Below are 22,701 nucleotides of genomic sequence, written 5' to 3' on the forward strand. Positions count from 1 at the left end.
GTAAGAGAGGAAAGGCTGCCAGATCTGATCAAATGTTAATAATTTATTGTTCAGAATATATCTAATCCTTTCTAAGTGTACAGTGTTTGCCAATTCGCTGAGCCATAATTTGGTAGTGGGCGCTTCCCTCTTTTTCCAGAACAACAAGATTAGTTTTTTTGCCGAAATGAGACTGTAAGAGATGAGTTGTTTTTGGGGGTTGGTTAGTCCGATTAGGGAATCAGACACTCCCAGGATTATCAGAAGCGGGTCTGGGTCAAATGAAGTCTCCAGAACTTCAGAGAGGATCCTAAAAATTCCACACCAGTAACCATACAAGCTAGAGCATAGGGCAAAGCAGTGGAGAAGTGTACCCTGTGCAGCCTAACATTTATCACACAAAGGGGATGTATCAGGAAATATCCTATGCAGTTTGGTTTTGGAATAGTGTAATCTGTGTAATACCTTGAATTGTATGAGCCGATGTCTGGAGTTAATGGAGCAGGTGTGGATATACTCCAAGCTATCTTCCCAGTCTGCCATCGAAATGTCAGTCCCTAGTTCTTCCTCCCATTTTGCCTTAATGGCATCTGTAGAGGGTGTGCTAACCGATTGAAAAGAATCATATAAACGAGATATCAGTTTGTCTGAGGTGGGGGATGTTTTTATGCATCCGTCAAACATGGAAGGCTTAGCGTTCCCAAATGTTGGGAGGTGTTTCCTAACATAGTCTCTGATTTGTAGGTATCTGAAAAAGTTATTTCTGGGAAGATTATAAGTTTCCCTCAGCAACTCAAAGGAAGCAAAGGTCCCTTCTATATATAAATCCCCTATGGTACTTATCCCCAACTCTCCCCATTGCTCAAAGGTGTTATCAAGGTTGGAGGGGGCAAAGGAGGGGTTCCTGGCAACAGGGAGCATGAATGACATTGGTCTAAGCTCAAAGTGGGTTTTAATTTGCTTCCAGATTCGGACTGTGCAATGTATAATAGGATTGTTACGATAAAGTGACCTCTCCAGATTGACAGGCGACAAAATCACAGCACCAATAGAGAAGGGGTGACACTCCTCCCGCTCCATACCAAGCCAGGTGGGTGACGGACGTGCGTCATCCAGCAAAAATGTAACCGCACGGAGGTTAGCGGCCCAATAATAAAATATAAAATTTGGGAGAGACAATCCTCCTTCCATCTTGGATTTGCAGAGGTGTTTTTTACCTATCCTGTGTGTTTTATAATCCCAGATGAAAGGATTGATAATTGAGTCCAGTTGTTTATGAAAGGATTTAGGTATGAATACTGGGATGTTCTGGTATAGGTAGAGCAGTTGTGGGAGGAAGACCATTTTAATGGCATTAATTCTTCCGAGCAGAGAAATTGGGACAGTTCTCCAAAATTGTATGTTTGTTTTTAGTTTTTGCATCAGCGAGGGGAAATTCTCTTTAAATAGTAAGGAATATTGTTTGGTAACTACAATTCCTAGATAGGTAAATTTTTCTGAAGATAACTTAAGTGGAAGATGTTCTAGCCAGGAGGTGTTTTGTAACCGTATGGGCATTAATTCACTCTTGTTCCAATTTATTCTGTATCCCGAGAAGGTACCAAACAAATTAATCACATCAAGAATAGCTGGAATACTAGCTTGGGGTTCTGTTACATAGAGGAGAATGTCATCTGCGTATAGGGAAATCTTATTTAGAGTATCTTTAGTATTATAGCCGTGTATTGCTGCATCAGATCTAATCGTCTGAGCGAGAGGTTCAATGATTAGGGCGAAGAGCATAGGCGACAGCGCACAACCCTGCCTTGTCCCTCTGTAAAGGTTAAATCGGGGCGACAATGATTGGTTAGTGAGTATTCTCGCACAGGGGTTCCTATATAAAAGCTGGATCCAATTTATGAACCCATCTCCAATATTACATTTCTGTAGGACTTTGAATAGATAGGACCACTCAACTTGGTCAAAAGCCTTCTCGGCGTCAAGAGATATAACGGCAAGGTCCATGTTTGGTAACCTCTGAGAATACATAATGTTGAAGAGGCGCCTGAGATTGAAGAATGAGTTTCTGTTCGGGATAAAGCCGGTCTGGTCCGAATGGACCAGTTTGCCAATTAAAGTGCTAAGCCTGTTAGCCAGGGTTTTTGCAAAAATCTTTTGGTCTGTATTGAGGAGGGATATTGGTCTGTACGACCCTACCTCTTCCGGATCTTTACCCTTCTTATGTATAACTGTAATGAATGCTTCATCCAAAGTAGATGGGAGAGCTCCATCCTCTCTGGACTGAACCAACATTTTGTGCAGGTAGGGAGAGAGCATGTTGCTGAATGTTTTATAGAATTCACCCGGGTATCCATCTGGGCCCGGGGTCTTGCCACTCTTTAGAGTTTTGATTGTTTCTCGAATTTCTTCAAGAGATATTTCCTTATTCAGGAAGTTAGAATCTTCCTGGTTCAGGGCAGGAAGATTACAGTCATCCAAAAAGTTTTGCATAATTAAGGGGTTAGAATCGGCTTTAGATGTATATAGAGTCTCATAAAACTGACGGAATCTGTCATTGATGTCTTTGGGGGAAGAGAGTAATTCCCCAGATGCAGATTTAACTTTGTGAATCATTCGGTCACTCACAATTTTTCGAAGTTGTCTGGCGAGCAATTTTAGCTGAGAGAGTCTGATTATATTCAAATTTTAAAGAGGTAATTTTTTTATTTTTCTCCATAGATGGATGTCTAGCATTCTCCCTATCCAGTAAGTGAATTTGTCCCTCCAGTTCTACCAATTTTCCCTTGTTTTGTCTACTCCTGGCAGTCTGATAGGAGATGATACAGCCTCTCAAATAAGCCTTAAGTGTTTCCCACAGTAATGCTGGGGAAGTCTCTGTGTTGTCGTTGGTATCAAAGAAAAATGTTATTTGGTCTTTAAGATGTTCACAGAATGTTGGTTCTGTGAGGAGCTGAGGATTTAACCTCCAGACCCTCTCGTTTGGTACCATGTCACCCAATCTCAGGGAGAAGGTGAGTGGACTGTGGTCCGAGATTATAATATCATGATACTTCACATTACAGGTATAGGGGAGTAGTTTAGCATCAACCAAAAAGTAGTCAATTCGAGTATAAACATTGTGAACATGAGAGTGAAAGGAGTATTCCCTGCCCGTAGGGTTAGTGATCCTCCATATATCAAATAAGTTAGAATTCTTTATGTACGTATTCAAGAATTCACTTGAATAGGAGGTGGGGGTTCGCCGGGTAGAGGATCTGTCCAAATATTGGTCTAGCACGCAGTTAAGGTCCCCTCCAATGATTAGGTTAGTATGGGAGATATCTGGAATCAGGGCAAGGACTCTTTTGAAAAAAGAGGGGTTATCAATGTTTGGCCCATAGATATTTAGTAGAGTTACAGAAGTAGAGTGGATCTCTCCTATTACGATCACATGACGACCCTCTTTATCCACAATAGTGGTTTTATGTAGAAAGGGAATTCCTTTCCGTACCAGAATCGCTGTGCCTCTCGTTTTGGCAGAGAAGTTAGAGTGATACACTTGCCCCACCCACCTACATTTAAGTCTGCTGTGAGAATTATTTTTCAGATGGGTTTCTTGCAAAAATATGATATCAGACGAGAGTGCTTTCAAGTGGGCTAGGACCTTGCCTCTCTTAATTGGTTCGTTTAAGCCCTTGACATTCCAGGAAGTGAATGTGAGCCCCGCCCCCCTCTCATTTGTAGTTCCTATGGTGGCCTGCATAACTTGTAACTCAATAAAAAGGTAAGAAAGCGCACCAAACCATCACGATCAGCATATGTAGCAGCTACACCCGAGCAGTATCCAACCAGCCCCTCCCCCCCTGCAAGCCCCTTTACTTCCCACCCTGTTCCCCTACTTTCCCCACTATTTATCCCCCCGCCCAACCCACCTTTAACAGGCATACACAAATAGGAGAGAAAATAAAATAAAAATAATAAACACATTGTCTGGCCGATGCCAAAAAAGCACGGCGCGACCTCGAACAAGAGGTGAAACAAAAATAAAATCCCAACTGTACGTTCACCTCTCACTATCCTAGAACTTCTACTAACATATGAACTGAGGAGGCTCCCGCGAATAAAGTGTCCAATTAGCATCTAATAAACCTAAAGAGAATAAGTTGCAACCTAAACATATTGCGCACTTAAGCGTCATCTTGGGTCTATCTATCCCTGAGATAAGCAAGATATAGCATCACAAGATTATTTTGCTAAGCACTGCCGGTCTAAACATGAACCATCAGCAACCAACTTAGACAGCCGTACATTTACATATTGTGGGTTAGATCGGAAACAAGAATTTTTCTAAATTAAACGTATCCCCCAGTCAGAAAATAAATAAATAAAAAGGTTATATACATGTATACATACACACACATACACATTCTTACCCATATACATATATATATATATATATATACACACATACACATATATATATATATATATATATATATATATACACCTACATATATACACATACATACACACACACATATATATATATATATATACATATACATACATACATACATACATACATACACACACACACATATATACATACAAACACATATACACACACACACACACACACATCCCCAAAAAATACATATAAAGGTATATATTTAAAAAAAAATATATATATACATATACACACACACACACCCATACATATCTACATATGCGCATATACACATACATACCCATACATACAGAAACATTCATGCCCCAGAGTAATAATCTACACTAATTTAAAATATACACATACATAATAGTAACATGCTAAGAGAAAATAATTATAAAGTACAAATAATAATTATATGTACGCACACCTACCTAGACACTACAGAGGGCTGGTGGGGATCTAATCGGGAGAGCGGCCCTCGGCTATATCAAAGGCAGAACGGCACAAAACATCAACTTGCTATCCAGGTGTCTGTGTCTGCCCCTTCCCCACCATCACCCCCAGTCCCCTGCAAGCTCTAAATAAATGGTATTGTAATAACAATAAATGTAAGAATTAAAAAATAAATAACGAAACAAACAAAAAAAAAATGGGGGGAATATAAGTATATTCATCCGAAAGTGTCAATGATCAAACCTGGAAGGCATCCTAAATAGGCATCGCTCTGAACACAGCCAGAATGAAAGTGACTTTAATTGAGAGCCAAGACCGCCCTCCACAGCATCTTACATGTTCGGTAGCCCTTGTTGAGACCGTTCAATACGGTTTCACCCGTTATGGTTTAGTATGGATTCGATTCCATGAGCAGACCCTAACACACAATGACAAGGCACTCTAACCTGTACGGGGGATTGGCGTATGTTCCCGGATAAACTTCTCTGCGTCCAAAACCGAGGAGAGCCACATCTTCTCACCGGAGGGCGGGGTAATTCTTAGTCTTGCAGGGAAGAGCAAGGCTGGGCGAAGATGGAGTTTGTAGAGTTTGGCCATGACATCTCTGTAGCCGCCACGGTCCTTTGCCACATCGGGCGCATAATCATCATAGACACGGAAGGGGTGCCCTTTATGTAACAGGTTGCCCCTCATTCGGGCCTCGCGCAGGATAAGATCCTTGGTCTTGAAACTGTGACAACAGATGATTACTGGGCGAGGGCGTTGACCCGGTCCAGGCACTGGGACAGGGGCGCGATGTGCACGGTCCAGCTGGGGGTCCGAAGCCAAAACGTCCGATCCCATTGCATCCTTCAATAGCTTGGCGAAGAAGTCGGTGGGGCGAGAGCCCGCCTCTACCCCCTCTGCCAGACCAACAACGCAAAGGTTATTATGTCTGGAACGGCCCTCCAGGTCGACCACTTTCACAGAAAGCCTCTGCACAGTACCCTGTAGTGACGAGCACAGCTTCTCTAACTCGTCGATTCTACCAGCGCTGAATTCAGAAGCCCTCTCAAGGTCCACAATACTCTGGCCCTGCGAAGCGACCGCTCGAATGGTGCCCTCGATTTTGGTGTCCAGTTCAGCAATAGTAGCCTTAAGATTCTCAGCTAAAGCAACACGTAGTTCTCCCAACGCCTGGGTAAGTTCTTTAAGTGTCACGTTGTTGCCTGTGCCTTCTGCCATGTCTGTCTCGTTGTTTGGTGTGGAGTAGGCCTCCGATGTGGATTTATTGTCCTTTGGTCGCTTATTACTCTGCATTTTTACACAGAAAGTTACGATGTTGTATTAGAAAGAAACGTTTGTTGTAAAAAGTATCATAAAGTAGGTTAAGTTAGATTATTTCGCAAAAACGTTGCAGGGGCCTCTCACACGCAGCCGTTCACTCCAACATGCTAGCTCCGCCCTCAGTGTCGAATATCTTTGACAGGTCAATAAACAAGGCAGCAAAGCTCTTTAAAGCATCCAAAGCATTGACTAGATCATTAACAACTAGGATGGTTGCTGTGGTAGTACCATGCCCAGGCCTAAATCCTGATTGGTTTATATTAAAAATACAATTATCAGATAAAAAGGAACGAAGTTGTACATTAACCAAAGATTCAATAATCTTAGCTAAATAAGGTAGTCTTGAAATGGGGCGATAGTTGTCAAGATCACTTGTATCCCCACTCTTATGTGCTGCTGAGCCCAGCAATAAAGGGAGCTTCACACTTAAGCAGACCAGGCCCCAAATGATCAACCCCTGTGGATTTTTTTTGTCTAACGTTAGCAAAGCATCCAGGACTTTTTATCAGTGAATTTCTGAAACGAAAACTCCTGACCAGCATTTTCAGTATCATTTAATAGATTTTCACCATCAACATCCAAACTATTCTTTTTAAGAGCTGGCTTTGAAATACATTCAAATATATAGCCTGCAGAGATAAAATGGTGATTAAATGCATTAATGATATCAATTTTGTCAGTAATAAGGCCAGAATCCAAATAAATGTATTGGGGAGAGAAGAAGAGACACAACCCTTCAGTGACATAACAGCTTTTCAAAATGTAGCTGGGTTCCCTGTACATTCAGATAGTGTATTAACATAATAATCTGATTTAGCTTTTTAACTAGTTTTACACACATTTCTCAATCGCCTGAAAGACTGCCAGTCTGGGAGTCTGTGAATCTAGCTTTGGCCCATGCAGCATCTCTGTTGTGTAGGACTTCAGATAGCTCTCGACAACCAAGGGCAAGACCTATTTTTAATTCTCATTTTTTTTTAAAAGGAGCATGTTTAACTACAATACAATTGAAAACATTTGAGAAGTGGTTCAGAGCCAACTCTGGGTCAGGTATTTTCACGTTCCTGACCTGTTTTCCCTTGTTTTCGTATTTGTTTAGTATGGTCATGGCGTGAGTTGGGGTGGGCATTCTATGTTGTGGGTCTAGTTTGTCTGTTTCTGTGTTCAGCCTAATATGGTTTTCAATCAGAGGCAGCAGTCAATCGTTGTCCCTAAATGAGAATCATATATAGGTGGCTTGTTTTGTGTTGGGGATTGTGGGTGGTTGTTTCCTGTCTCTGTGTTTGTGGTCTGCACCAGATAGGACTGTCTCGGTTTTCACGTTTGTTGTTTTATATTGTTGTAAGTGTTCACAGTTCGTTAAATTAAACATGTTGAACACTAACTGTGCTGCATTTTGGTCCTCTCCTTCACCAATGGAAGAAAACCGTGACAGGTATAGATGCAATACAATCAAAGTCAACAAAATAAAAAGTCACAAAAAAATGCCTGTTCATTGAAATGTTTAAAATTCCTCTTGTTGATAAAACGAGGTTTGGCTCTAGGCATCCGTATATCCCTGACACATACAATGGGACAGTGGTCACTAATATCCAAAGCAAATACCCCACTCCCAGCATATTTCTCTGGAGTATTTGTAAATATGAGGTCAATCAAAGTCGATTTCATAGGGTCCTTTAAGTTAGGTCGAGTAGACTTTAATCAGCTGGGTGATATTTAGATTAGTACAAAAATTATTGAAACAGTCAGCAACCTGCGTTCTCCATGCAAGATTAAAATCTCCAGCAATCAACACCTCTGGGGTAGTAAAAATGGCAATTAAATCAGTGTGTTTGTTTAGTACATCTTGGCGGAGGGTGGACAATAGATTCCTATAACTGTTATTTTTTAGTTTGAAACCAACTGAAGATTTCAAGCCAACAACTCAAATTGTTTAGGACTGGATGTAGCCTTTAACAGAGACACAGAAATAAGATTCTTCATCGAAATAGCAACATCACCACCTTTGCCTTTCCTATCAGCCCTAAAAACATTGTAACCATCCATAGCAACCTCCGAGTCTCAGGTTATCAGTCAACCAGGTTTCAGATCAAATAAAAATATCAGGGTCTGCCTGAGGCCCAGATCTTGACATGATCCATTTTAGGTAATAAACTACGAATGTTAAGATGTAAAAATGTCAAACCTTTTCTGCATTTCAAATCACACAGAATTCCAATACAAGTCAGATTACTGTGAGATTTCAGAAGAAAAGAAAACTCAAAAATTGGATTACACCTTTTAGGAAAAGAAAACAAAGTAGGAATAGCAGTTATATTTCTCCTGTCAGCACCATTAGACATGTCACCACTATCAGATACAACATGTGGAACTCTCACAGTAACTAAAGAGGAGATGGTAAAAACGGACTTACATGTAATGCTAATATTGTCCTCACATCAATTTAGTTGACCAAGAACCTTTCCAATGTTTGATGACAACAGCTGGGAGCCATTTTCACCAAGGTGAATTCTGTCTTCCACAAAGTAGCCTATTCCAGAAGGAGTCAACATTGTTAACGAAGGACATGCCCAAGTCCTTGGTCAGACGCATTAACCACTGGTGAAGAGACCAAAGACGGCTAAAATAGTCAGTCCCACAACGGCGAGGAGATGGAATTGGGCCCGAGACAATTATATGTTCTGCTAATTTCTGAGCATTCTCCAAAAGCTGGAAGAAATTGTCTTTTAGCATTACAGATTTCACACACATAATATCATTAGACCCAATATGCAACAACTGTTTTCAGAGCAGGAATCTGTTTCTTGATGGTGGGCATGACTTCTGATAACTCCAATACCCTAGCTCCAGGAAAACCAAGTGTACAGGTATTTCGGACTTCCACCAATCTAACCATGAGCTTCCCATAATAATGGTTGATGGCTGTTGGTTGATGGCTGTTGTCCTGAGAGCCGGAGCCCTCAGTCCAACCCTAGCCCCACTAGGGGCTCCTCTAACTAGCCCCCCACAAATGACCACCGTAGACCCTGGTGAAGCAGAAACCACATTAGACCCCAGCGATGCCATCACAACATTGGCCGATACGGAAAGGAACCTCTGACGCTCCATGTTGTGGGTATGCTTGACATTCACAATGACTGGGGTGTTTTTCACGATAAATAGAAACACAATGGAGATAAGCACAGGCAAAATCCTAGAGGAAAAGCTGCTTCTGTCTACTTTCCACCAGACACTGGGAGACAAATTCACCTTTCAACAGGACAATAACCTAAAACAGAAAGCCAAATCTATACTGGAGTAACTTACCAAGAAGTGAATTCTCCTGAGTGGCCTAGTTACAGTTTTGACTTAAATCTGCTTAAGCATGGCAAGACTTGAAAATGGCTGTCTAGCAATGATCAACGACTAACTTAACAGAGCTTAAATAATTTTAGAAATTGTAATGCGCAAATATTGCACAATCCAGGTGTGCAAATCAGGTGTAATTGCTGCCCAATTTGTTTCTTACATTGACTCAAGATATACAAGTGATTTATTTTTTATAATAATTTTTTGTGTGTGTCTGTCACGTTCCTGACCTGTTTTCCGTTGTTTTTGTATTTGTTTAGTATGGTCAGGGCGTGAGCTGGGTGGGTAGTCTATGTTATGTGTTTCTATGTTGGGTTCAATGTGTTGCCTGATATGGTTCTCAATTAGGGGCATGTGTTTGACGTTTCCTCTGATTGAAAACCATATTAAGGTAGGCTGTTCTCACTGTTTGTTTGTGGGTGATTGTCTTCCGTGTCAGTGTTTGTTACCACACGGGACTGTTTCGTTTGTCTAGTCTGTTCCTGTTCGTGCGTTCTTCGTTTATATGTAAGTTCTCATGTTCAGGTCGGTCTACGTCGTTTTTTGTTTTGTAATTTCTCAAGTGTATTTCGTGTTCGTCTTGTCTAAATAAATTCATCATGTCTTCACAACACACTGCGTTTTGGTCCGATCCCTACACCTCCTCTTCAGAAGAGGAGGAGAACAATCGTTACAGTGTCTTTCATTCCCTTTGACATTATGGTGTATGTTGTGTAGATCGTTGACAAAAAATAAAAATTAAACCCATATGAATCTCACTTTGTAACACAGTAAAATGTGAAGTAATTGTTTATCTTTTATTGTCTCGTGCTAGATTTTACCTGGTTCATGATGGACGTTTTGCGTCCCAGCCGGCTGCCCGGGAAACGGAAGATGCTCCTCTTGCTGCCGTCGTCCGACTCTGACTTAACGTGCTTCTCGTGGTCAACCTTCTCGCCCTTCTCTCCCTTCTCCTTCTTCTCCTCCTCTTTCTGACGTGACTTCTTCTTGCGGTTGCGTCGTTCCTTCGCGCTCTTGGAGCTGAGCTTGGACGCCTCGGAGGAGCTGCGTGATAGTTGTCCACCGCCCTCCGTTGCGTCTCCCCCCTCTACCGCGTCGCCCACCGAAACCGTGCCCGCCGAGGTCGCCATGGCAGCAGCCTGAGGGTGAGGAGGTGGGAGACAGGTAAGAGAGGGGAAAAGTGAAGGGAGTCAGACAGATGGACTAGGGCTGACCCCAATTATTCTTATCGATTCTGATTTGATTTGTTTACTCTGACTCAAATCACTTTTGATGATTCTAATATTTGCTAAACAATTTCTTAGCATGAAGCATGGCGCATGAGTTACTCAGTAGGCTATAGGATATGTCTTCTGCAGAGGAACAAGACAAAGCCATGAGAAAACAGGTTTTTCTAAGTCATTGATATTAAAGTCCTAAAAACAGGTTCCCTCACTAATACGTTATCACATGGAAAACACCCTTTTAGGATGAGAAACACCTGATTTTGGTACAGTCGAGTAGCATTAACTGAAGTTACTAACATAAGCTACAATTTTGTGGTTTGTGTATTAAACAAAATGATGAAATCGATAAGAATTTCAAAAGACAGACAGGCAGACTGACAGACAGCACCCACACCCAGTCTGTGACTAACCTGTGCATCCTGAAGGGTGGCAAGACAGAACAGGTAAGAGAAGGGAGAGGTGAAGGGAGTAAGACGTATAGAGACAGACACAGACACAGCAATTAGACAGACAGACAGACAGACAGACAAATGCCTCACCACCCAGGCTAACCAGGGAGGGACTAACCTGTGCATCCTCCTGCTGGTTCTTGATCTGCTCCAGCATGGCTTTGAACTCGGCCTCTTTCTGCTCGGCCTCCTCTATCGTCGCCTGGTTCTGCTCCTCATAGGCCATGGCCACCACAGCCAGAATCAGATTAACCAGGTAGAAGGATCCAACGAAAATCACCAACACAAAGAAGATCATGTAGGTTTTCCCTGCCGCTCGCAAAGTCTGGAAGGGAGGGAGAGGAGGAATAAGAGAAAGAGAAAGACGGAAAACAAGGAGAAACAACATATACTGTTACAATGGTCACAATGAATAAACATGATCATCTTGATTCATTCACTGTTCAGAGCGGCAGTATTTAGCTTTTTCTATTGGAGTTGTATCCTCTCATGCTTCTCCAGAGTTGAGGTACTTCCCTGTGCATGTCTGTCAATGCATGGTGTTTCTATCTGTGGCACTGTTAGCAGTGCTTTATCATCAACCAATGGGTTTCTCTGGGAATGGCTCCAGACATGGGAGCCGTGAGGGTGCTGGCACGTCTATACCAGGGGTGTGAGTGTGCACTTTTTTTGCACTTGTGAAATGTAGGCTATAAAAGCGCACGATCATGAATATGAAAGCCTGTCTCTATGCAATGCATTATGAACATGTATAATCTATATCAATAGGCATACAAAATTAGGAGAAAACAAGGCTATTATAAGCGTGTCCTCCCCTCCTCAATAGCCACCTTTTACCAAGGACACTAATACAGTATGTATCCTACCACAGAAGTGTTTTTAAGTCTGCCACACACCCCCTTTGAATCAGCTTTTGTTTTGTCAGAGGAGAAAAACTTGCACACGTTTAAAAACAATATGCTACTTACTACTTACTTTATCTTCAAAATTTCTTTCCCAACTAACTTAATTTGTTTTGAGCACTTTACATATTTATTTTAGGAGGACAGTACTGGTGAACTGACAGTCCCCAGCTCAAAAGAACAAGTTAGAGCTGTCTCAATCCATCGGTTTGGTTTCATTGCTCTTCCAAGTTGCCTGCATTGAATTACACTGCTTGCGTCATTACAAGCAGGAGTTTTTCCAGTATACATGTTCTGTCTATGAGAAACTCGGCCTTACCAACATGTAGAGGTTCTCCCAAAAGTCTTGGGTCATGAGGCGGAAGAGAGTGAGGAAGGCCCAGCCGAAGCTATCAAAGCTGGTGTAGCCGTAGTTTGGGTTTCTCCCGGCCTTCATACACGTGTAGCCCTCAGGGCACCGCCTGGGAGGAAGGGATGGAGGAACGAACAAACGGAGGGGAGGAGGGGGAGTCATGATTTTCAAGCAAATCTTCCAATTTATGTTTTGTGTGAACGTCCTAGTTATGTTAGTATTATGCTCTCAGTTGTTCTCTTGTATGGTGGCTATTACAACTTACTGGAAGTTTGTTTGTAGTAATAGAGCATGAGACTCACCCTGAGTCTGAGCTGTTTCCGCACAGCAGAGCATCCAGCTGCCCGGGAAGGATGTAGAAGTTGGCTGAAAAAGTGAAGTGCATGTCAATATGTCTTCATTTTCATCTTTACTCAAACAATTAGACTGATTCAAACTCTTATGGTTATGTGGAATTGTGTCTGTTTCCGATGTGCCGTGGACTCACCATAATTCATGATATACTGCATGTTATTTTATTTAACCAGAAATGTACAAACGAATGTCTTTCCATTTAATCATGTCTACAAACAAATGTCTTTCCATCTAGTCATGTTGTAATGACCCCTAATGAATTCTGAACCCTCAGTCCGTCTCTTCCCAATGCTGCCCTGCCACTTTAACTTCCTGCACATTAGGGTTGAATATTTTCCAGAAAATAACCAGGTTTCCATCCAACCTTTTTATGCAAGTAAAGTACGTTGGATAAAAAAACCTTCACAACAGGCCTGATGGAAACAGAAAAACGTTCCTAAATGTAGACGAAACAAAATACTCTAGAAAAAGGTAGGATCTTATTGTGTTGGTAAAATGAATTATGCGAGAAATGTCAGTGGAAATGCTTTAATGCACAAATATTGATATAATAACAGTCAAATCGAAGTAGACTTGAAATCACTGTCCTCCCACTACAACTCATCAGGAAAGTATGCAGTTTATTAGGCTACAGATTAAATAAATTATGATGAACTTCACAGGGTGGTGAAAGTGCAAGGTGATGAGCTTGATGTTCCTTTCCAATAAATATTCAGAGTCTTATTGTCACGATTCCTAATGAAGCTGGCTCCCCTTCCTGTTCGGGTGGCGATCGGCGGTCGTCGTCGCCGGCCTACTAGCTGCCACTGATCCTTTTTTCCCCTTTTCTGTTTATTGGTTTCACCTGTTTTGTGTTTGGTTCATTAGTTGGGCTACATTACCCAGCAGGCCCGCCTGCTAGTTGTGCGGGATTGTTTGTGTAACTAGGGTGCACGTTTGAGGTATTCGTGTTTTGTGGGTTTTGCTGGACTGTTGCAGTCCCCGGTTTTGGGGCATTTGTTTTGTGTGCCGCCTTGTGTTTTGTGGGGTGTTTGCCGTTTTGTGCATTAAATTAGCACTACCACTGAACTCTCTGCTTCCTGCGCATGACTTCGCACCCACTACACCCAGATTGTTACACTTATTTTGGTGACATGATCATTGATGCTTGGCTGCCGTTTGACAAATAAAAATAATATTGTCCATAATCTCATCATGTAGGCTATACCCGCACTGTGTCTGTGGGCTGTTGGCTAAAGTGCATGTGCCAAAACAGAGTGGGCAGAGTTTTCCAACCAATTAGATGGAAACCCAGCTAGTCTACACATGTTCCTTCCCGAGAAAATTGCAAACCCCTCCCGGTTATCCCAGGTATTCCTGTTCACACCGGAAATTATATTTAAAAGCATATAAATAACCTACCAGCAAAAAAACTGTTCTTATAGGCTACCATGTAAATTGATAAAAATACAGTGCTTCTGGAAAGTATTCAGACCCCTTGATTTTTTCCAAATGTTCTTTTTCTGTTGTTGCCTTACTCTTAAAATGGATTAAATAGCCCCCCCCCCCCCCCCAATCAATCGACACTCAATACCCCATAATGACAAAGCAAAAATACGTTTTTAGAAATGTTTGCATATGTATTAAAAATAAACAGTAAAATCAGTATTATAACCCTTTACTCAGTACTTGGTTGAAGCACCTTTGGTAGCGATTACAACCTCAAGTCTTCTTGGGTATGACATTACAAGCTTGGCACACCTGTATTTGTAGAGTTTCAGCAGATTTCAGCAGATCCTCTCAAGCTCTGTCAGGTTGGATGAGGAGTGTTGCTGCACAGCTATTTTCAGGTCTTTCCAGAGATGTTTGATTGGATCAAGTCTTAGCTCCGGCTGGGCCACTCAAGGAAATTCAGAGACTTGTCCCGAAGCCACTCCTGCATTGTCTTGGCTGTGTGCTTAGGGTTGTTGTCCCGTTGGAAGGTGAAACTGCACCCCAGTCTGAGGTCGTGAGAATTCTGGAGCAGGTTTTCATCAAGGATCTCTCTGTACTTTGCTATGCTTATATTTCCCTCGATCCTGACTCGTCTCAGAGTCCCTGAAAAACATCCCTACAGTGTGATGCTGCCACAGCCATGTTTCACCGTAGGGATGGTGCAAGGTTTCCTCCGGATGTGACTCTTGGCATTCAGGCCAGACCAGAGAATCAGACCAGAGAATCTTATGTATCATGATCCAAGAGTCTTTAGGGCCTTTTGGCAAACTCCAAGGGGGCTGTCGTGCCTTTTACTGAGGAGTGACTTCCGTCTGGCCACTATCACTATCATATCCCGGGTGGCGCAGTGGTCTAGGGCGCCACCAGAGTCTCTGAGTTCGCGCCCAGGCTGGGCTGGGTTCACGCCCAGGCTCTGTCGCAGCCGGCCACAACCGGGAGGTCCGTGGGGCGACGCACAATTGGCATAGCGTCGTCCGGGTTAGGGAGGGTTTGGCCGGTAGGGATATCCTTGTCTCAGTATGTAAAATGTAATATGTAATAAAATGTATGCACTCTACTGTAAGTCACTCTGGATAAGAGTGTCTGCTAAATGACTAAAATGTAAAATGTAAATGTATAAAGGCCTGATTAGTGGAGTGCTGCAAAGATGGTTGTCCTTCTGGAAGGTTCTCCCATCTTCACAGAGGAACTCTGGAGCTCTGTCAGAGTGACCATCAGGTTCTTGGTCACCTCCCTGACCAAGGTCCTGTCCACCGTGCTCAGTTTGGCCGGGCGACCAGCTCTAGAAAGAGTCTTGGTGGGACTAAACTTCTTCAATTTAAGAATGATGGAGGCCACAGTGTTCTTGGGGACCTTCAATTCTGCAGATATTTTTGGGTACCCTTCCCCAGATCTGTGCCGCGACACAATCCTAACTCGGAGATCTACAGACAATTCCTTCGACCTCATGGCTTGGTTTTTGTTCTGATATGCACTGTCAACTATGGTACCTTATATAGACAGGTGTATGTCTTACCAAATCATGTCCAACCAATTGAATTTACCACAGATGGACTCCAGTCAAGTCTCAAGAATGATAAATGGCAACAGGATGCACCTGAGCTCAATTTCGAGTCTCACAGCAAAGGGTCTGAATACTTATGTAAATAATGTCTTTTTTATTTATTTTTTAATAAATTTGCTAACATTTAGAAAAACCTGTTTTCACTTTGGCATTATGGGCTATTGTGTGTAGATTGAGGATTTAAAAAAAGTGTCATACATTTTTTACTAAGGCTGTAACTTTCCGAATGCACAGTACACAGGAATCGAACGGTTTCTTGTTGTATTTGCTGCAACATAATTAATTCAGTTCTCTCAAAGTCACCACATTACTTCGTTGACGTAGTCTTTTTTTAAAGCAGGCCTATGTAGTACTGTTGGTCGACTGGTAAAATAGTATGAGGTTATTACAATGAGAATGACATTTTTTTGACTGAAAGATGTCAGCCAGCTTGATAGGTCCTTTTCTCTCCCCTTGCACCTGGCTATCAGGGGAATTTGGAAAGGTTGTGGCTGTTTTACTTGATGATAACCCGCTTATTGTGGCATATCGGATGCTGCACTAAATTAACAGATAAGCTATAGGAGCAAAAGCGGAGATTCAGCACCCCAGGATAGCGCCGTGGTTTATCAATTCCCTGCAAATCTGACTTGTCAAGCCGTGCTGTCTTGTATGTGACTCTGTAGGAGGATTTGAAAAAGTAGCTTTTTGTTAAGAAGAAGCATTTGTTCTCGTGCGTCTGTGTCAACTAGCCTACAAACGCTGTGCTGTTCATCAATCTCTTCATTCACAATTAATAATATTGTCACCCATCAGACTGTCAATTTAATATTGTATTCAGGCTAATACTATTATATGTGTGAAATTAGTTTCAATATAGTTTAGGTACAGTAAGTGCTGCATATTATACTTTGGAGCCTCTGCTAGTGCCACACAGCTAAAGTAAGAAGACTTGTAAATGTGAAATGGAGATGGCCTACACAGCAAATTCTCCAGTGTTGAATAAACAGTGTTAAAGGTGCCGCACAGTCCGCACAAATAATGTTTATCAAATTGGATGATGTTTGGATCAAACCAGATCAAAGTAGCATGACAAAAGTATGAACAATTACTGATGCTGGTACATTGATAAAGTTTCGTCATAAAGTTATCCTCCTCAGTGTCAAAAACTTGAATTGCGGAGGTTGCAGGGCCATGCACAGACCTTTCAGGGGCTAGGTGCTCAAAATGAAACATTTATAAAGTTTGATTCATAATTCATATCTTGAAATTCATAAGCTCCAAATGCCTCTAGCGATTTCTTTGTACATTGTTTAGCATAGGCCTATTTATTTCTGGAAAAACACACTCACTCATCATCACAAATTGTAATCAAGCTAGTTACAGTGCCTCCTAAAGACATGATTGACATTGAGAAAAGATGGAGGGCTATCAGCTGATCAGAGTGCCTTCCAATTTCATCACTAAGCTCGGGTACATGGGTCTGAACGTCGCCATGTGCAGCTGGGTCCTGGACATCCTGACAGGCCGACCCCAGGTGGCAACAACACCTCTGCTATGCTGATCCTCAACATGGGGGCCCCACAAGGGTGTGTGCTCAGCCCTCTCCTGTACTCTGTTCACCCATGACTGCGTGGCCATGCAAGTCTCCCACTCAATCATCAAGTTTGCACACAACACAACAGTGGTAGGCCTGATACTAACAATGACGAGAGCCTACAGGGACAGGAAAATAACCTGTCCCTCAACGTCAACAAAACGAAGGAGAGGATTGTGGACTTCAGGAGACAGCAGAGGGAGCATGCCCCTATCCACATCAACGGGCAAGCAGTGGAGAGGGTGAAAACCTTCAAGTTCCTCAGCCTGCACTTCACTGACAACCCAAAATGGTCCATCAACACAGACAGTGTGAAGAAGAAGACGCAACAGGAGGCTGAAGAAATTCGGCTTGGCCCCTAAGACCATAACAAACTTCTACAGATGCACCATTGAGAACATCTTGTTGAGCTGTATCACCGCCTGGTAAGGCAATTGCACCGTCCGCAACCGCAGAGTTCTCCAGAGGTCAGCCCAACGCATCACAGGTGGCACACTGCCTACCCTCCAGGACATCTACAGCACCCAGTATCACAAGAAAGAAAAGATCATCAAGGACCTCACACACACGAGCCATGTCCTGTTCACCCCACTACCATTTAAAAGTCAGAGACATTACAGGTGCATCAAAGCTGGGACCAAGAGACTGAAAAACAGTTTCTATCTCCAAACCACCAGACTGTTAAATAGTCACCACTAGCCGGTCTCCGCCCAGTACCCTGCCCTGAACTTAGTCACTGTTACTAGCCGGCTACCACCCGGTACTCTACCACACACCTTAGAGACTGCTGCCCTATGTACAGTGCCTACGAAAATTATTCAGACCCCTTGACGTTTCCCACATTTTGTTAGGTTACAGCCTTGTTCTAAAATTGATTAAAGAATAAAATAATTATCCTCATCAATCTACACACAAAAGCCCATAATGACAAAGCAAAAACAGGTTTATACATTTTTGCTAATTTTTTATTTTTTTTACGGAAATAATACATTTACATACACTACCGTTCAAAAGTTTGGGGCCACTTAGAAATATCCTTGTTTTTGAAAGAAAAGCATTTTTTTTGTCCATTAAAATAACATAAAATTGATCAGAAATACAGTGTAGACATTGTAAATGTTGTGAATAACTACTGTAGCTGAAAATTGGCGTACAGAGGCCCAACAAATACATTGGCGTACAGAGGCCCAATATCAGCAACCATCACTCCTGTGTTCCAATGGCACGTTGTGTTAGCAGATCCAAGATTATCATTATAAAAAGGCTAATGGATCATTAGAAAACCCTTTTGCAATTATGCTAGCAGAGCTGACAACTGTTGTGCTGATTAAAGAAGTGACCCCAAACTTTTGAACGGTAGTGTAAGTATTCAGACCCTTTACTCAGTACTTTGTTGAAGCACCTTTGGCAGCGATTACAGCCTTGAGTCTTCTTGGGTATGACGCTACAAGCGTTGGATGGGGAGAGTTACTGCACAGTTATTTTCAGGTGGTCAAGATGATGGTCAATCAGGTTTAAGTCCGTGCTCTGGCTGGGCCACTCAAGGACATTCAGAGACTCGTCCCGAAGCAACTCCTGCGCTGTCTTGGCTGCGTGTTTAGGGTCATTGTCCTGTTGGAAGGTGAACCGTCGCCCAGGTCTGAGGTTCTGAGAACTCTGGAGCAGATTTTAATCAAGGATCTCTCTGTACTTTAATCCGCTTATCTTTGCCTCGATCCTGACTAGCCTCCCAGTCCCTGCCACTGAAAAACATCCCCACAGCATCATTCTGCCACCATAAGGCTGTAACTTAACAAAATGTGAAATAAGTCAAGGGGTCTGAAAACTTTCCCGAAGGAACTGTACATAGTCATTGAACACTGGTCACTTAAACAATATTTACATACTATATGCATACACTGTATTCTAGTCAAAGGTCATCCTACATAACTATTGCTGTACACACCTTTTCTATTCATATACTGTCCAGACACACCATCATATACAGTGGGGCAAAAAAGTATTTAGTCAGCCACCAATTGTGCAAGTTCTCCCACTTAAAAATATGAGAGAGGCCTGTAATTTTCATCATAGGTACACTTCAACTATGACAGACAGAATGAGAAAAAAAAATCCAGAAAATCACATTGTAGGATTTTTAATGAATTTATTTGCAAATTATGGTGGAAAATAAGTATTTGGTCACCTACAAACAAGCAAGATTTCTGGCTCTCACAGACCTGTAACTTCTTCTTTAAGAGGCTCCCCTGTCCTCCACTCGTTACCTGTATTAATGGCACCTGTTTGAACTTGTTATCAGTATAAAAGACACCTGTCCACAACCTCAAACAGTCACACTACAAACTCCACTATGGCCAAGACCAAAGAGCTGTCAAAGGACACCAGAAACAAAATTGTAGACCTGCACCAGGCTGGGAAGACTGAATCTGCAATAGGTAAGCAGCTTGGTTTGAAGAAATCAACTGTGGGAGCAATTATTAGGAAATGGAAGACATACAAGACCACTGATAATCTCCCTCGATCTGGGGCTCCACGCAAGATCTCACCCCGTGGGGTCAAAATGATCACAAGAACGGTGAGCAAAAATCCCAGAACCACACGGGGGGACCTAGTGAATGACCTGCAGAGAGCTGGGACCAAAGTAACAAAGCCTACCATCACTAACACACTACGCCGCCAGGGACTCAAATCCTGCAGTGCCAGACGTGTCCCCCTGCTTAAGCCAGTACATGTCCAGGGCCGTCTGAAGTTTGCTAGAGAGCATTTGGATGATCCAGAAGAAGATTGGGAGAATGTCATATGGTCAGATGAAACCAAAATATAACTTTTTGGTAAAAACTCAACTAGTCGTGTTTGGAGGACAAAGAATGCTGAGTTGCATCCAAAGAACACCATACCTACTGTGAAGCATGGGGGTGGAAACATCATGCTTTGGGGCTGTTTTTCTGCAAAGGGACCAGGACGACTGATCCGTGTAAAGGAAAGAATGAATGGGGCCAGGAGTGACTTCGTAAGAAGCATTTCAAGGTCCTGGAGTGGCCTAGCCAGTCTCCAGATCTCAACCCCATAGAAAATCTTTGGAGGGAGTTGAAAGTCCGTGTTGCCCAGCAACAGCCCCAAAACATCACTGCTCTAGAGGAGATCTGCATGGAGGAATGGGCCAAAATACCAGCAACAGTGTGTGAAAACCTTGTGAAGACTTACAGAAAACGTTTCACCTCTGTCATTGCCAACAAAGGGTATATAACAAAGTATTGAGATAAACTTGTGTTATTGACCAAATACTTATTTTCCACAATAATTTGCAAATAAATTCATTAAAAATCCTACAATGTGATTTTCTGGATTTTTTTTCTCATTTTGTCTGTCATAGTTGAAGTGTACCTATGATGAAAATTACAGGCCTCTCTCATATTTTTAAGTGGGAGAACTTGCACAATTGTTGGCTGACTAAATACTTTTTTGCCCCACTGTATACATATACAAAGTACGTGGATTCAGCTTTTCAAATTAGTGGATTCAGCTATTTCAGCCACACCCATTGCTGACAGGTGTATAAAATCGGGCACAGCCATGCAATCTCCATAGACAAAAATTGGCAGCACAATGGCCTATTGAAGCGCTCAGTGACTTTCAACATGGGATGCCACCTTTCCAACAAGTCAGTTCGTCAAATGTCTGCCCTGCTAGAGCTGCCCCGGTCAACTGCAAGGGCTGTTATTGTGAAATGGAAACTTCTAGGAGCAACGGCACAGCCGTGAAGTAGTAGACAACTCAAGCTCACAGAACGGGACCGCCGGGTGCTGAAGCTCCTAATGCTTAAAAATCATCTGTCCTCGGTTGCAACACTCACTACAGAGTTTCAAACTGCCTCTGGAAGCAATGTCAGCACAATAACTGTTTGTCGGGAGCTTCATGAAATGGGTTTTCATGGCTGAGCAGACGCACACAAGCCTAAGATCACAATGTGCAGTGCCAAGCGTCGGCTGGAGTGGTGTAAAGCTTGCAGCCATTGGACTCTGGACCAGTGGAAACGTGTTCTCTGGAATGATGAATCACACTTCACCATCTGGCAGTCCGACGGATAAATCTGGATTTGGCGGATGCCAGAAGAACGCTACCTGCCCCAATATATAGTTTCAACTGTAAAGTTTGGTGGAGGAGGAATAATGGTCTGGGGTTGTATTTTATGGTTCAGGCTAGGCTCCTTAGTTCCAGTAAAGGTAAATCTTAACGCTACAACTTACAATGAAATTCTGGACGATTCTGTGCTTCCAACCTTGTGGCAACAGTTTGGGGAAGGCCCTTTCCTATTTCAGCATGACAATGCCCCCATGCACAAAGCAAGGTCCATAAAGACATGGTTTGTTGAGATCGGTGTGGAAGAACTTGACTGGCCTGCACAGAGCCCTAACCTCAACCCCATCAAACACCTTTGGGATGAATTGGAACACCGACTGCGAGCCAGACCTAATCACCCAACATCAGTGCCTGACCTCACTAATGCTCTTGTGGCTGAATGGAAGCAAGTCCCCGCAGAAACGTTCAAACATATAGTGGAAAACCTTCCCAGAAAGGTGGAGGCTGTTACAGCAGCAAAGGGGGACCAACTCCATATTAATGCCCATGATTTTTAATGAGTTGTTCGACAAGCACATGTCCACATACGCTTGGTAATATAGTGTATACATATTTATATTCCAGACTTCCTTTCTTTTAATATTCTTTTCTTTTAATTTGTTGGATTTATGTGTATTGTTCGGTATTACTGCACTGTTGGAGCTAGAAACAAGAGTTTCCCTGCACCTGCAATAACATCTGCAAAATATGTGTACGCAACAAATAAAATCAGATTTAATTTGATTGATGTAAATGTTCTACTTAGCAAACTAAATTTCTTATACTGATCGTGATTTAGGAACAGTTTGAAATGTACTGGGGTGGTTCTGGTGGTTCATTGTTAGCTAGTTATGTTGAAAGAGCTGATTTGCCATCGAATTCACGGGCAGGAAACAAACAGACTTAATCTATACTCATTTAGCTGTTCTAAACCGAAAAGAAAAAGATTCAAACAAAAATGTTACAAATATTTACAAAATGTACAGGAGCTCTCTGCCTAGGCTACCTCACAGCACCATGGCAAAATTACAAAATGTGTAGAAAAGCTGAAAATGAGCTCTAAAACAGCAACATTTTCTCTCAGCCTCATGGCAGAATTTGTAAAATAGTATGGATTAGCTATAAAACTGCACAATGTTCTCTTTGTCACA

General features: G+C 42.3%; 1 protein-coding gene across 7 annotated transcripts in view; it reads right to left on the bottom strand.

Moving 5' to 3' along the window:
- The window catches only part of LOC129815450 (sodium channel protein type 8 subunit alpha-like), a 219,980-nt gene that overhangs the window by 55,010 nt on the left and 142,269 nt on the right, over positions 1-22,701 (bottom strand). For all 7 annotated transcript variants that reach the window (XM_055869298.1, XM_055869296.1, XM_055869295.1 and 4 more), the window contains 4 exons: positions 12,767-12,830; positions 12,432-12,573; positions 11,329-11,535; positions 10,357-10,674 (listed from right to left, as the gene is read on the bottom strand). In XM_055869298.1, the coding sequence (XP_055725273.1) occupies positions 10,357-10,674; positions 11,329-11,535; positions 12,432-12,573; positions 12,767-12,830 (731 nt within the window). The remainder of the gene's footprint in view (positions 1-10,356; positions 10,675-11,328; positions 11,536-12,431; positions 12,574-12,766; positions 12,831-22,701) is intronic.

This window comes from Salvelinus fontinalis, chromosome 18 (genome assembly GCF_029448725.1).
Source record: "Salvelinus fontinalis isolate EN_2023a chromosome 18, ASM2944872v1, whole genome shotgun sequence".
Classification (NCBI taxonomy): domain Eukaryota; kingdom Metazoa; phylum Chordata; class Actinopteri; order Salmoniformes; family Salmonidae; genus Salvelinus; species Salvelinus fontinalis.